The sequence below is a fragment of the Pelophylax lessonae genome, assembly GCF_965119305.1.
Source record: "Pelophylax lessonae genome assembly, chromosome: 7".
NCBI classification, from domain to species: Eukaryota; Metazoa; Chordata; class Amphibia; order Anura; family Ranidae; genus Pelophylax; species Pelophylax lessonae.
The window spans coordinates 295,165,319-295,182,194 of record NC_138774.1 but is presented as its reverse complement, the minus strand read 5'-3'; the positions used below and the strand labels follow the sequence as shown (position 1 = coordinate 295,182,194).

Here is a 16,876-nt window from a genome sequence, read left to right as displayed (position 1 = left end):
CACAGTCAAAGGGAAGCGATCCAAAAAGAAAGTGGCTGTGAAAAGAAATTCTCTGCTTCTTCTTTAACAAAAATAATGCTGCACTTGTTCATACGTATGTAAAATGTACGACAAACCAGTGGTATTAAAACACAAAGCTTTCTCATGGGTCTGGCTGGCAGTACATGCTGGGAATTATAGTACCTCCTTGGCTAGAGGGCCCCCCACCATTACACCACCACCACCACCTACACCATTACCACCCTCCTCCCCCACACCATTACACCACCATCACACCACCAGCCTGAACCATTACCCCCCCTCCTCCCCCACACCATTACACCACTACCACATGCCTGAACCATTACCACCCCTCCTCCCCCACACCATTACACCACCACCACAAGCCTGAACCATTACCACCCCTCCTCCCCCACACCATTACACCACCACCACAAGCCTGAACCATAACCTCCCCCCCTCCTCCCCCACACCATTACACCACCAGCCTGAACCGTTACCCCTCCTTCCCCACACCATTACACCACCACCAGCCTGAACCATTACCCCTCCTCCCCCACACCATTACACCACTACCAGCCTGAACCGTTACCCCCCTCCTCCCCCACACCATTACACCACCACCACCACAAGCCTGAACCGTTACCCCCCTCCTCCCCCACACCATTACACCACCACCACAAGCCTGAACCGTTACCCCCCTCCTCCCCCACACCATTACACCACCACCAGCCTGAACCGTTACACCCCCCCCCCTCCCCCACACCATTACACCACCACCACAAGCCTGAACCGTTACCCCTCCTTCCCCACACCATTACACCACCACCAGCCTGAACCATTACCCCTCCTCCCCCACACCATTACACCACTACCAGCCTGAACCGTTACTCCCCTCCTCCCCCACACCATTACACCACCACCACCACAAGCCTGAACCGTTACCCCCCTCCTCCCCCACACCATTACACCACCACCACAAGCCTGAACCGTTACCCCCCTCCTCCCCCACACCATTACACCACCACCAGCCTGAACCGTTACACCCCCCCCTCCCCCACACCATTACACCACCACCACAAGCCTGAACCGTTACCCCCCTCCTCCCCCACACCATTACACCACCACCAGCCTGAACGTTACCCCCCCTCCTCCCCCACACCATTACACCACCACCACAAGCCTGAACCGTTACCCCCCTCCTCCCCCACACCATTACACCACCACCAGCCTGAACCGTTACACCCCCCCCCTCCCCCACACCATTACACCACCACCACAAGCCTGAACCGTTACCCCCCTCCTCCCCCACACCATTACACCACCACCAGCCTGAACGTTACCCCCCCTCCTCCCCCACATCATTACACCACCACCACAAGCCTGAACCGTTAACTTTTCTTCCCCATTCTGATGCTCGGTTTGGAATGCAGCAAGTCGTCTTCACCACATCTTGATGCCTAAATGGCTGCCATGTGATTGGCTGATTAGCAATTTGTGTTACCAAGCAATTGAACAGGCGTACCTAATAAAGTAGCCGGTGATTGTACATCAGATAAAGGGAAAATGCTGCCTATGATGTAGTGCCCCCTACAGTATGGTGTTGGGGACTTACCTCTGACCTCCAGCCCCGGTAGATAAGAGTGCACTGCGGCTGATACGCTCCGGTTCCACAAGCATAGAGATGAGTTCGGTTCACCGGCTGAATGACGCGCAGATAATTGGCGCACTCGTCCTACAGGGACAGACAGAGAGAATGTTAAAGGAAGAAAGTCTCTAGAAAAGGTAATTCTTGGTAAAGTGAGACGGGTTCCAGCTGGAAATGAAAAATGTTGTAGTCGCTGTAAAATCCTTTACATTCAGGGACACAGGAAGTTATACTGCCGCCTACAGGAGGAATAAACACTGGGAAAAGGCACATCCAGTTTGGGTATGGCATTTCAAAGGCAGCCTTAAAATGGAACTAAAATCACTTAAACAATTTCTTATTTGTCCTCTCCTCGTCCCTCAAACAACATTGTATTTAGAAATTTACCACTTTTGTTACTTTTCTGTGCAGTTCCTTGTTTCTGGCCTAGGCCAGGGCCCAATGCCACCTGGAATTGCTAAAGAGTTGCCTCTTGGGAGTGCTATGGGATTGTCTCCTGGGAGTGCCATGGGGTTGCCTCTTTGCTATGGGATTGTCTTTTGGGTTTGCTATGGAATTGCCTCTTAGGATTGCCATGGGATAGTGTCCTGGGATTGCTCTGAGATTGCCTCCTGGGATTGCCTAGAATTGCCTCCTGGGATTACTATGGGATTGCCTCCTGGGATTACTATGGGCTTGCCTCCTGAGATTGCTATGGGATTGCCTCCTGAGATTGCTATGGGATTGCCTCCTGAGATTGCTATGGGATTGCCTCCTGGGAGTGCCATGGGATTGCCTCCTGGGAGTGCCATGGGATTGCCTCCTGGGAGTGCCATGGGATTGCCTCCTGGGAGTGCCATGGGATTGCCTCCTGGGAGTGCCATGGGATTTGCCTCCTGGGAGTGCCATGGGATTTGCCTCCTGGGATTGCCATAGGATAGTGTCCCGGGACTGCTATAAAATTGCCTCCTGGGATTGCCATGGGATAGTTTCATGGGATTGCCTCCTGGGATTGCTATGGGATTGCCTACTGAGATTGCTCTGGGATTGCTTCCTGAGATTGCTCTGGGAATGCCTCCTCGGATTACTATGGGACTGCCTCCTGGGAGTGCCATGGGATTGCCTCCTGGGAGTGCCATGGGATTGCCTCCTGGGAGTGCCGTGTGCCGTGGGATTGCCTCCTGGGAGTGCCGTGGGATTGCCTCCTGGGAGTGCCGTGGGATTGCCTCCTGGGAGTGCCGTGGGATTGCCTCCTGGGAGTGCCGTGGGATTGCCTCCTGGGAGTGCCGTGGGATTGCCTCTTTGAATTGCTATGGGATTGCCTCTTGAAATTTCTATGGGATTGCCTCCTAGGATTGTCATGGGATAGTGTCCTGGGATTTCCTCCTGGGATTGCTATGGGATTGTTTCCTAGAATTGCCTCCTGGGATTACTATGGGACTGCCTACTATGATTGCCTCCTGGGATTACTATGGGATTGCCTCCTGAGATTGCTATGGATTTCCCTCTTAAGATTGCTCTGGGATTGCCTCAAAGGATTGCCTCCTGAGATTGCTATGGGATTGCCTCCTGGGATTGCTATTGAGTTGCAATAGGATTGCCTCCTGAGATTGCTATATCACAGGAGGTATTGGTTACCAAGTGATAAATTAGCAACCCTTGTGTGCCCACAGAACTTTTCTGCTCATGGGCAGTATTATTGCCCATCCACTAGAAGCAGGTGGCGTTTGTACACATGTGCTGAAATCCACCACGCATGCGCAGATGTGCGACTGGTCTCTTGCAGACCCCTACTGCATCTTTGTATGCAAGGGTTTTAATTTTTTTTTTTTTTAGATGGTGGAGCTTAAGAGGGGTGGGGGGTCACTTAGGAGTGATGTTAGCTGCATATAGAGACCAGCTCAGCAGGAACCTTGATTGAAGAAAAAAGTAGCCTGCAAAAAAGTTAGAACCTTCTCCAGCAAAGACTTCCATCTTCCTAGGACACTAGCAAAACATTCAGGGATGCTGGGAGTGGGAGGGGTTATCCTGGGCCAGCCCACAATTTTGTTTGTCCAATGGATGAGAAAAGGCTCCAATACCATAGTGTTACCCCAGATGAGGACTTTTATTTTCAGCTATGTGACTGTTATTTTCAGACCTCATTTCCGACCCCTCCCACTTCCAGCATGCCTGGAAACATTCAGGCATGCTGGGAGTGGGAGGGGTTATCCTGGGCCAGCCCACAATTTTGTTTGTCCAATGGATGAGAAAGAAAATCCATGATAAAAAGGCTCCAATCACAAAGCGTTAGCCCAGATGAGGACATTTCAGCTATGTGACTGTTATTTTCAGACCTCATTTCAGACCCCTCCCACTCCCAGCGGAGGGGTTATCCTGGGCCAGCCCACAATTTTGTTTGTCCAATGGATGAGAAAGAAAATCCATGATAAAAAGGCTCCAATTACAAAGCATTACCCCAGATGAGGACTTTTATCTTCAGCTATGTGACTGTTATTTTCGGTATCAGGACAATATCCCCACGGAAAACATTCCCCTGGGACAACATCCCCCCGGATAATATCCCCCCGGGACAACATCCCTTGGGCAATATCCCCCAGGACATAGGATTAGAGGGGGGATATTGTCTAGGGGGATATTGTCCCGGGGGGATATTGTCCAGGGGGGATATTGTCCCGGGGGGATATTGTCCAGGGGGGATATTGTCCAGGGGGGATATTGTCCAGGGGGATATTGTCTTAGAATCATTATTTTCAGACCTCATTTCAGACCCCTTCCACTCCCAGCATGCCTGAAAATATTCAGGCATGCTGGGCGTGGGAGGGGTTATCCTGGGCCAGCCCACAATTTTGTTTGTCCAATTGATCTGAAAGAAAATCCATGATAAAAAGGCTCCAATCACAAAGCATTAGCCCAAATGAGGACATTTCAGCTATGTGACTGTTATTTTCAGACCTAATTTCAGACCCCTCCCACTCCCAGCATGCCTGAAAATATTCAGGCATGCTGGGCGTGAGAGGGGTTATCCTGGGCCAGCCCACAATTTTGTTTGTCCAATGGATGAGAAAGAAAATCCATGATAAAAAGGCTCCAATCACAAAGCGTTAGCCCAGATGAGGACATTTCAGCTATGTGACTGTTATTTTCAGACCTCTTTTCAGACCCCTCCCACTCCCAGCATGCCACTGGGAGTGGGAGGGGTTATTCTGGAACAGCCCACAATTTTTGTTTGTCCAATGGATGAGAAAGAAAATCCATAATAAAAAGGCTCCAATCACAAAGCATTACCCCAGATGAGGACTTTTATTTTCAGCTATGTGACGGTTATTTTCAGACCTCATTGGACTAAAAATAACCGTCACTTTTTTTTAAAATAAGGATCCTTATCCTCATTACCAGCTTTGTGACTGGAGTCTAAAATGTAGCAACATTATCCAGATTCCTACATGTAGGAGGACTCAGATGTTGATTTATGATACAGTCAGCCCTTTCTGACTTAGTTTTGCTGAATTGGATAACATTTGTTATTGGTTCCTGTACTCCGCACAGAGAAGGTTATCCAGGGCATTGTGAAAATTTCACATCATTAGAGACTGCAGAGTCCACTGTTTTCAATCAGGGAGATGCTGCTTGGTGCCCTTGCTGCAAGATAAGAAGGTGAGCAAAGTGCTATTGTGCAGCTGAGTAGGAAGCACAGCATGCACCCATGCTGAACAAACCTGTACATACAATATAAAACTACAAAATATAATAGAGAAACAAAAGTTTTTGAATCCTTGACACTGGATGATAAGATTCTTCACACGCCTTTATAGCAGGGGAAGGGATAGAGGGGACAGAATACTCACTGCACGTCCTCTGCCCGCCATCAGACATTCCTTCTGCCGGTTCGGGGCGGCCGGCCAATGAATCTGATAAGTGAGGAAAGAGAGAGCCGTCACTAATGATCCTGCAAGTACGCACATGCAAATGACACTCGAAACAGACATTTCCCAGAGGCGCCGGGACCTCAGGAATGATCGATCCAATGAAACGAAGGAGACATCATTCCAACAAGCCCAACGGCTACAGCAGTGTGGCCACTCACATGCAGCAAGGCTCCTCTTGGTGTGTGACACAAAGCATAAAAACATAAAAGGAATCATCACATAATTTAATCACATAGGACAGCCGGCGCATTTTGGGGATCAGCGCATTTCCCTTAATTTTGTGACCTTGATGGGGTGCATTGGATGTTCTAGCTAATCATTGTGTGATGAGTTTGGACTCTAATGATTTGGTTTAGCTCTGCTTTTTTGTGTTTTTATTTTTAGCTTTGAGTTACAGACTAAAGGGGGGTAATATTAAAACGAATCTGTATAACCATTCGTCCAGCGAAACCGCGTGTACATTCGTTCTGTGGGAACGATCGGGCTGTTATGGGAATGGGGAAAAACCAAATGTTCTCTTCTGGTCAAACGTTCCAGGCAGTAAGAAAGATGATTCTTCATAACACACCAATCATACTATAACCATAGGATAATAATAATCATAGCTAATAAAGATAATACTTATATTTATTAATATAATATCTTATAATATATAATATAGTAAATATATAATATAGTAATCAGAACATATAATAATATTCATATTTATTTATAATAAATAATAGATTAATCATAACATATAATAATACTCATAATATTTAACTATTTATAATATATATAATATATTAATCATAACATATAATAATACTCATAATATTTAACTATTTATAATATATATAATATATTAATCATAACATATAATAATACTCATATTTAATTATAATAAATAATATATTAATCATAATAACATAATAATGATAATAATAAAATCATTATACTGCTACTACTACTAATAATACCCATATTTAATAATATAATATAACATAATCTATCATATATTAATAATAATAATAACATATATTAGTAATAATACTCATATTTAATCATTTATAATATAATAATACCCACATTTAATACTATATATTATAATCTATCATATATTAATAATAACATATAATATTACTAATAATACTCATATTTAATAATTTATAATATAATAATACCCATATTTAAAAATATAATATATTGTAATCTATCATATTTTAATAATAACATATATAAGTAATAATACTCATATTTAATAATTTATAATATAATAATACCCATTTTTAATTCAATATATTATAATCTATCATATATTAATAACATATAATATTAGTAATAATCATATTTAATAATTTATAATCGAATAATACCCATATTTAATAAAATATATTATAATCTATCATATATTAATAATAATAATAACATATATTAGTAATAATACTCATATTTAATAATTTATAATCGAATAATACCCATATTTAATAATAATAACATATATTAGTAATAATACTCATATTTAATAATTTATAATATAATAATACCCATATTTAATAATATAATATATTATAATCTATAATATATTAATAATAATAACATAGAATATTAGTAATGATACTCATATTTAATAATTTATAATATGACATAACCATGGAACTTTTTTTTTTGGGGGGGGGGGCATCATTTTAAGGTCACACATGCTCCGCCCCTTATGACAATGTCACAAAGGGGAGGGGCTTAGTCATATTTATTTTCGAGTATTTCTTTTTAAAGGGGAAATGGCAGAATCAATTTTTAAAGCGTTTGTTAAGCTAAAAAAAAAAATATTGATCCTTTTTCCCTTAAAGCATGTTATACAGCACAGTGCTTGTGCTGTGTAATTTGGCCCCTTCTATCACCTAAAATACCTGGCTGATCCTGCCTGGCTATGTCCTCCCCTCTGTAAACTGACCACGGTATATCATGGCTGCTGAGCCCTGACACCGTGGTCAGTCTAGGTGCCTCCACCATCTGCAGCCCTCCTGTCCTCCTCTGTCCTCTCTCCCACCTCCCCTCCCTGCCTGTCAGCTCCTGTGTCAGTGACAACCCCCCCCCCCCCCCCCCCGCTGCTGTAGTTTCATTTAAAGTGTCATATCCTGTCACAGTCCTGTGTGCCCGTGTCTGTGTTTTATAAAAATAAGCCGTTCTTTACCAGTTTTCAGAGCGCCGATTGCCGCTCACATGAGCCGCCGCCTCTCTCCTCCTCCCTTCCCGACTGATATCAGCGGGGAATCCTTGGCCACACCCACTGCAGGCAGCTGTCAGAGGGGGAGAGGAGAGAGTCGGCGGGTCATGTGAACGGCGATCTGAAAACTGCTAAGGAACAGCTTATTTTTTTTAAAACACATACACAGACACAGGGGCACAGGATTATTAAACAGACCAGACAGGATGGTATAAAGCGGATAAACCAATTTAAAGGGGAAGTTGAGATTCGGGGGGGGGGGGTACTTGCCCCCCCCTTGTGGACACCCATGATCATAACATATATTAATAATGATAATAATATAATCATTATACTACTGCTACTACTAATAATAATTATTATTTATAATATATTAACCAAAATAACAAGAATCCAACAATGCAGGTGATGGTAGGGTATTCCCACCTCATCCCATGATGCAGGGGATGGTAGGGTTTTCCTATCTCATTCCATGATGCAGGTAATGGTAGGGTTTTCCCACCTCATTCTATGATGCAGGTGATGGTGGGGTATTTCCACCTCATTCCACGATGCAGGTGATGGTAGGGTATTCCCATCTCATACCATGGATGCAGGTAATGGTAGGGGTTTCCCACCTCATTCTATGAAGCAGGTGATGATAGGGTATTCCTACCTCATACCATGGATGCAGGTAATGGTAGGGTTTTCCCACCTCATTCCATGATGCAGGTGATGATAGGGTATTCCAACCTCATCCCATAATGCAGGTGATGGTAGGCTATTCCCATCTCATCCCGTGGATGCTGGTGATGGTAGGGTTTTCCCACCTCATTCCATGATGCAGGTGATGATAGGTTATTCCCACCTCATCCCATGATGCAAGTGATGGTAGGCTATTCCCATCTCATCCCATTAATGCAGGTAATGGTAGGGTTTTCCCACCTCATTCTATGATGCAGGTGATGGTGGGGTATTCCCACCTCATTCCACGATGCAGGTGATGGTAGGGTATTGGTATTCTCACCTCATCCAATAATGCAGGTGATGGTGGGGTATTCCCAACCCATCCCATGATGCAGGTAATGGCAGGCTATTCCCACCTCATCCCGTGATTCAGGTGATGATAGGGTATTCTCACCTCATCCAATGATGGAGGTGATGGTGGGGTATTCCCACCTCATCCCATGATGCAGGTGATAATAGGGTATTCTCACCTCATCCAATGATGCCAGTGACAATAGGGTATTTTCACCTCATTATGCAGATGATGGTAGGGTATTCCCACCTAATCCTCCCATGATGCAGGTGATAGTGGGTACTCCCATCTCATCCCATGATCCAGGGCCTACAATCTGAGCTAACAATGTTATCAGGGCCCCCGTACTGTTCCATGGGGTGCATATGTAGACGAATGCAAAGAGCATTTTGGAAGGGCTCCGGACAATGCTGGAGTATCAAATGCCAAGATAAGGTATATACGTGGGCAGCGTATGCGGTTTCTAGATTTTTTTTCCTCCACAGGTTGACTTGTTTCAATACTGTACTACGTTGCAATTAGAATGAAATATTCAGTATTTAAACAAGGCTAAGCCTTTATATGCCACATCACTTAACCAGTAGATGAATCCAAGCAGTATAACATTCTTCAGCCATGCAGCAAACCTCCCCACTGGCAGAACATAAAACCCCATTTCCTGGCTTACAATTAAAGGCTCTCGATTGATGTTGCCCAGGTCCATTGACAGCAGGTAGTCACGACTCCCGACGTACATCCGGTCCTGATCCTGATCCAGGAGGAGGATCCGGTAGTCGCTCGTGTTGAAGCCAAAGCTGAAAAAGCGTGCTGTGCGAGACTCCATAAGCTCTATGGAAAGAAATCAATGAGCCAGTCAGGGTCTTATTAGTCAAACACTATGATTCATACTTTTTTTGCTTGTCTTGGAAGAACATGGGGACATTTCTAAATCCCATGCAGGAGTGAAACCAAACAATGTTTGAACTGTAACAAAAAAAAAAAAAAAAATACACATGGCTTTCTTATTTGCATCTCAAAATAGTAACGTCTCTTGTATTTCTGAAAAAATGCACAAAGAGCCACATTTGGCAATCATCAGAAGGTACGCCATTCATGAATATTCCCAGTGTGGTGTTCTATATTTGACACATACCTGTGAAGGGGAGGTCTGGGCCGGGGAACAGGGGTGCAGTACAAATAATATATGTTGGGCTGGTGGCCTTGAGTGGAGATATGACCCCATTCAGACGTCAAAGTTGGACCTGCAGCCAGCTACAGATGCTGGGGGTTCTATTCCTTTCTGCTCCCCAATCTTACACCAGTACGTGTGGTGATAGGGGACTTTATCATAGGGGTACTCGGATGATTGGAACAGCTGATTGATAGAGCTCTATGTTTTGTGAACTTGTGTCCCTTAAGTACCTTGTTTTATTAACTTTTTTTCATTAAGAACAATGTATTGTGAGCTTGTGTCCATTTAGTGCCATGTTTTGTGAGCTTATATCACTAGTGCGCCATGTTTTGTGAACTTGTGTCCATAGAGTGCCATGTTTTGTGAACTTGTGTCCATAGAGTGCCATGTTTTGTGAACTTGTATCCATAAAGCACCATGTTTTATGAACTTGTGTCACTAGCGTATCATGTTTTATGAACTTGTGTCTAAAGAACGCCATGTTTTGTGAACTTGTGTCCATTGAGTGCCATGTTTAATGAACTTAAGCTGTGACCATACAGCACCATGTTTTGTGAACTTGTGTCCATAGAGCGCCAAGTTTTGTGAACTTGTGTCCACAGAGTGCCATGTTTTGTGAACTTGTGTCCATACAGCGCCATGTTCTGTCAACTTGTGTCCATTGAGTGCCATGTTTAATGAACTTGTGTCCATACAGCGCCATGTTCTGTGAACTTGTGTCCATACAGTGCCATGTTCTGTGAACTTGTGTCCATACAGTGCCATGTTCTGTGAACTTGTGTCCATACAGTGCCATGTTCTGTGAATTTGTGTCCATAGAGTGCCATGCTTTCTGAATGTGTATCTGCAGAGATCCATGTTTTGTGGATTTAAAGTGAACCTGCAAATTTTTTTAACATAAAAGAAGAGCAACCACCAGAAAAAATGGATTTTTGTAAAATCTTACCGTAAAATCCTTTTCTCTTAAGCTCATTGACAGACGTAGTCCTCGTTGATTAATAACAACTCGGGTTATGCTGCCCTCTACAGGAGTAGGACTAGACAGGAAAGAAAACGTTCTGGCCACACCCTAGGGGCAGTCCCAGAGGGTATATCCTCTCACTTCCTGCTACAGCAAATCAGTTATGTCACAAAGCAGTGTTTAGAGAATTTAACCCAACCCAACTCAAAACAGAGGGGCGGGTACTACGTCTGTCAATGAGCTTAAGAGAAAAGGATTTTACGGTAAGATTTTACAAAAATCCATTTTTCTCTGTCGCTCATTGACAGACGTAGTCCTCGTTGATTAATAACAACTCGGGACGTCCCAAAGCAGTACCACAAATGAGGGGTGGGATGACAGAAATCAAAATCCAGAAGGCCCAACCGGAGCCAACCAGAAGCATCAAGGACTCATCGAGCAAAAAGATGAGACCTAAGTGAAACACCCAACAAACCCTTGAGGTAGACCAACAGTCTCCTCAGATTGCGGCCTGCAGAACCTTGTGGCCAAAAGAGGCATCCGCCGATGCCATCACATCAACTTTTCTAAAATGTTGTAAAGGTATGAACCGACGATAAAGTAATCGCCTCGAAAACCTGGATCGCTGACGCCTGATGGCGGAAGACCAAGGAGACACTAGGCGCCCAAGTAGAGTGCGCCTTAACAGGGAACGGAGGCTTCCGACCCTTAATAGAATAAGCCTGTACCACCGTCTGACTGATCCATCTAGATATGGTCGCGGCAGACACAGGCAACCCCCTTCAAGGGCTATCCGTGATCACAAAAAGTGAGTCCGTCTTATGAAAACAAGTTCGTAGTAGTCAAGTGTATCCTTCTGAACCCCATCCAAGGAGTGTAATGCAACTCCCAAGGATGGCTAGTCTTCGGACACGGGGAAGGTAACACAATATTTTTATTCAGATGAAAACTCTGAAAACCACTTTAGGAAGGAAGGATGGATTCGGAAGAAGAACCACCTTATCCCTAGGAACCACCAGAAATGGGGAACGACAAGATAATGCGGCCAGTTCTGACACCCTGCGTGCAGAAGTAATGGCCACCAAGAAGGCCACCTTCTGGGATAATGTAAGCAAGGGAATCTCCCTAATATCTTCAAAGAGAAGTTTCTGAAGAACTGACAACACTAAATTAAGATCCCAGGCGGTAAGGGTGCGCGCACTGGCGGAGCCAGATGTCGCACCCCTTGGATGAAATTCCGCACCAAGGAATGATTAGCCAAAGGTTTCTGAAAGAAGATTGCTAACGCTGAAACCTGACCCTTGATAGTGCTCAAGGACAATTTCTGCTCAACCCCTTGTTGCAGAAAGACCAAGATTCGGATCACCGAATAGGTATGTGGGGGAAATCCAAGAGATTCACACCACGCAAATATAAGACTTCCATGTGCTGGAAGTCGCTTTCCTTGCTTTAACTAGAGGTAGGAATAACTGAAGCTGACACTCCCTTGTCCTTCAGTACCTGGGTCTCAATGGCCAGGCCATTAAGCCAGCGATTGTAAAGCAAGATGGAAGATCGGTCCCTGAGACCGCAAATCCTCCCTGAGAGGAAGTCTCCAAGGAGCGTCCGCGACTAGCCTCACCAAGTCGGCGTACCAGGCTCGACGAGGTCAGTCCGGAATTTCCAGAATAACTGGAATTCCCTCCACCTCTATCCTGCGAAGAAGTTCCCGCAGTCGATTGGATCCGAATCGGGCTGCTCTAGAGCTGCTCGGTCCAGTAAATCAGACAAAATCTGATCGCTCTCAGTTCCGATACCCTATTGGTAACCTGGATACTATCGGAAGGAATGACTTCCCCTGGTTGAGCATCAGAGGCTCCCTGGTCCGCTCGCCCAACCGGATCCGATTGTCCAGGAAATCGGAATTCTGATTCCATAAGAAAAGAATCTCTTTCAGGAGAATTCGGGTATGAGACTGGGTATACGGTACTGCCTCTAAGAAGGCCACCATCCGTCCCAGCCAATTGACGGACAGCAACATCCGAATCGTTGACTGAACCTTCTGGAGTTTCTCCGCAAGGAGAAAACCTCTTGCCCAGGATGTATCCAACCTTAGGCCCAGATAGTTCAGTCTCCTGGTGGGAACCAGGGATGTGGGAAAGCGAAGAAAAACGCTGATGTCCTGCGATGATGACTCTATTTTTCCCCAAGTCCAGAAATTGGACGCACCTTGCCCTCTTTCCTGGGCATTGTGAACAGGTTCGAATAGAACCCCTGAAACCGTTAAATGTTAGCAGGGAAGAATCGCACCGGTGGAAGTGATCGAAACTCGATCCTGTGTCCTGACCGTATGACCTCGCGAACCCCTTAGTCTGGGGTTCCGGCAAGCCATGGATCCGGAAACCGGTGAAGACGTCCCCCCACTCCAGAGATGGGTAGGGGCGCATCAGGCTGTATTTTTCAGGCTTGGCTGAGCCGGACTTTTTGTTTAGCCGACCAGCGCCCTTTGAAACCCTCTGAAGGGGCTTTGGAGGGTTTCGCCTTATCGCCCGCCCTCGCGGAACGAACAACTCCTTATGAGCAGAAAGGGAAGGTCCTCGTTGGCTACGAGGTCCTCTTTAACCTAACAGTCTGTGGCAAGACAGCAGGTGGTACTGTCTATCCTTTAAAGAGGGATTCCTCAAACGGATAGCGCCTAGCCATGCGTTAGGAAATAACAGGGGTTCGTTTCAAAACGACCCCATTTGGGTAAAGGAAAATCCTTCGCCCTTTTGGTAGGCTAACAAGTACCAAAAAGGAATTTCAGTCTCAGCTACCTCTGCCGGTATAACCTCAAGATACCTTATGCTACCACAGTAATATTCTAGTACTGCCACTCATCTTTACAGTTTTGAAATGACATTAGATTGTCAGCTCCCAAACCAAGCCTCCTGGTTACTTGTTCACAAAAATCACACTCAAATAGGGGGATCTGTGACACGTTATAGGATAGAGGGGAGACCCATCCTTACCATTTCAGAGAGGGGCCCGCGTTCACCACAAAACCCGTCAGGGGGAAAAGGGGGAACATACTACTCACCATACCGGAACCAGGCGGGCGCCAACTCTTGACAGTACCCCTCTCCACCAGGGTGGGAGGGCTGTTGACCAATACGGACGCCATGACTCATGGTCATTGGCGTTTCACTTTTTTTTTTGACGTTTAACTCACAGGGTCAGTCCCCGTCCAGTGGGACTATGTCGCGGCCGACCCAGCGCGGAGCTATGGCCTGCACGCGCTCGTAGGCTGAACTGGGGTGACCACTGGATCTCAAAATCCAGCCCGTCGCCCAGTTCCAGCTTTCTTGCTTGAAGATCTCACAGGAACACTGGAGAAAAAAAGCTGTCTAAAAATCTTCTAAGAAAAAAATCCTGCCAGGACCGAAGATCCCAGCAAGGTATCTAGGTCCTTACTCCTAACTAGACAGAAAAAAACTGATTTGCTGTAGCAGGAAGTGAGAGGATATACCCTCTGGGACTGCCCCTAGGGTGTGGCCAGAACGTTTTCTTTCCTGTCTAGTCCTACTCCTGTAGAGGGCAGCATAACCCGAGTTGTTATTAATCAACGAGGACTACGTCTGTCAATGAGCGACAGAGAAATGCTTGTTATTATCTACAAAAGGTGCATTAGTGATCCTCTCTGGTTTAGTTTCACCTTATTATCTGTGGTATCATGGGTGTATCAAATTAGGCTGTTTGACTCAATCAACCCTTTATGCCACAGATGGCATTGGTCTCTAGGAAGTTGTTAAGCCCCCCACCCCATCTAATAGATGGGGGAGGGTACTAGTCCAAAAAGACTGCCCATAGCTCTCAACTGTCCTGCTTTTGAAATCCCATTATGCCTCTTAGATGTAAACCCCAACTGCATGAGCGTGCTAGAGCCCATAAATATTTATTTTTAAATATTTTTTATATCCTTTCTTACATCGTCTCACTGCCTACATGCGCTTCCGCGATGGCTGCATGGCATTTCCAAGGAAGGGCATCTTGATGGTGAACCCCAGGGGAAGTCATGGGGCCCCATACAGCCCTCTTTAACCCCCACCTCTTAACCATGCCTACCCCTCACCTACCCCCGACCCCCCCCCCTCGGGGTGCAGTGGAAAAGCAGCACAGACTTTATCCACTTACACCCCTAAAATGAAAAAAAGTCCCTCCTCTGCTCCCACCTCCTGGATCCCTTTGTTAACCTGATGGGGCCTAGGGAAATGTAATTTAAGCCCTGGTAAGCAAATAGAAGTGAGGGTGTGGTCTAGTAAAAATCCATTTATTAAGACAGAAATGAACAATAAAGCTGCCCTGGGCCCCCCCTGTTTAGCTGATCAGGCCTGGGCCCAGTACAACAGGACTGGTTGTACTGCCTTATCAGCGGCCATGGTGACAACAGTGGACCGTGAGTAATGTGGGTTGAAACGGCCACTTGAAGCCCATGTGACTACACAGAGGTACAATTAGGAGACAAGGATAGAGCAGGATAGACAGAAATGAAAAATAAAGCTGCCCTGGGCCCCCCTGTTTAGCTGATGGGGCCTGGGCCCAGTACAACAGGACTGGTGGTACTGCCTTATCAGTGGCCCTGGTGACAACAGTGGACCGTGAGTAATGTGGGTTGAAACGGCCACTTGAAGCCCATGTGACAAAGAGGTGCAAAACCAAAAAATTGGTGCGGCCCACTGACGTGGGCCAGCACGCCATGTACACGCCCCTGTGGGGGAGGGTCCAGGTCTAATTGCACTTTGTTCAAGAGGTCATTGTCAAGTATATGAAGCAAAGGCTTAGACATGGTCCATAGGCTCTGAGGAAGAGGCTAAGCCTCAAAACATGTAAGCCTTTTCAAGCTTCAGAGGACGATATACCCTTTGGTTCTGATGCTGATGGCAATATATCCATTTGATATGCTTGTATCAAGAACTTGTTTGTGAGTATTTTTATACCTTTTATTCAATAAAGCCTTTGTGGAGGATAATGCACTAGGCCGGTGAGCCCTAGTGTTTGTTTTTAGACACAGAGGTGTGACGGTACCTACCGTCACTGGGATTGAAAGACACTTAATGGTTTAAATTGCTTCAAGTGGGACAGTAATATTTGTCAGCTGTTTGATTCTGAACATGTTCACTGAAAGAGCTAATCACATTGGCTTCTGTTCCATGTCCTTCAATGTCATAGACAGGCTTTCTCTATTGTTTGTGTATTGAGATAATGTGTATTGTGTTAACTGTGCCTGTGCCATTGGTAAATGTTAATGAGCCCCACATTGTTATGTCCAGATGGCTAGATAATTCGTTCAGGTTAATTCTGTTTCTGTATACAATTTAATCTGCATATGATAATGCATCAGGCAGAGGGGAGTGATTGGGTACACTGTATGGGAGTGACTGGGTGTAAAACTCTGGTTTTTATTGGATTGTGAATTTCATGGCCTGTTCCCCACAATGTCTTCCTAGGCGGTAACCTTGTGGGGGAAAACTGTATAAAAGAGCAGCTGTACTATTAAACCTAGAGAGTTCTACTTCACCCTCAATTTAGAGTCCTGTCTCTTATTGGGGGAATCTGCTACAAGGGATTGCTATGCTCTTCATACTCCCTTGAATAATCATTAAGCTCTTGTAAAAGCTTGTTTCTGTTACTGCTTCACTCTCTGGGGAAAGAGAGGTTCACCCACTGGAACCTGGAGCCTTGTTGTAGCTCCGGGGTGGGTAGGAGACGGCGAGACCCCAACCAAGCTGCGGCAGTTTGTGGGGTCTGCGGTGGTTATGGTGTCTGGTGGAGTGCTTGGAGCCCCCGGGAAGCACTAGGAGCATCTGTCAACGGAGGTAGCCAGTCAGGGTGCCAGTTGACCCGTTACAAGAGGTACAATTAGGAGACTGGGATAGAGCGTTGTCACCCTGAAAGAGGAAGTGCCTGAACAACGGCCTTCATGGCAGGATCACCATTTTCTTTTTT

The 16,876-nt window shown here is 45.5% G+C and overlaps 1 protein-coding gene across 1 annotated transcript in view; it reads right to left on the bottom strand.

The window, feature by feature from the left end:
- Positions 1-16,876, bottom strand: part of LOC309560079 (semaphorin-3F-like) — a 169,428-nt gene that overhangs the window by 52,653 nt on the left and 99,899 nt on the right. The window contains exons 3-5 of the mRNA XM_082263599.1: positions 9,448-9,608; positions 5,476-5,538; positions 1,616-1,735 (exon numbers count right to left, since the gene is read on the bottom strand). Of these exons, the coding sequence (XP_082119725.1) occupies positions 1,616-1,735; positions 5,476-5,538; positions 9,448-9,608 (344 nt within the window). The remainder of the gene's footprint in view (positions 1-1,615; positions 1,736-5,475; positions 5,539-9,447; positions 9,609-16,876) is intronic.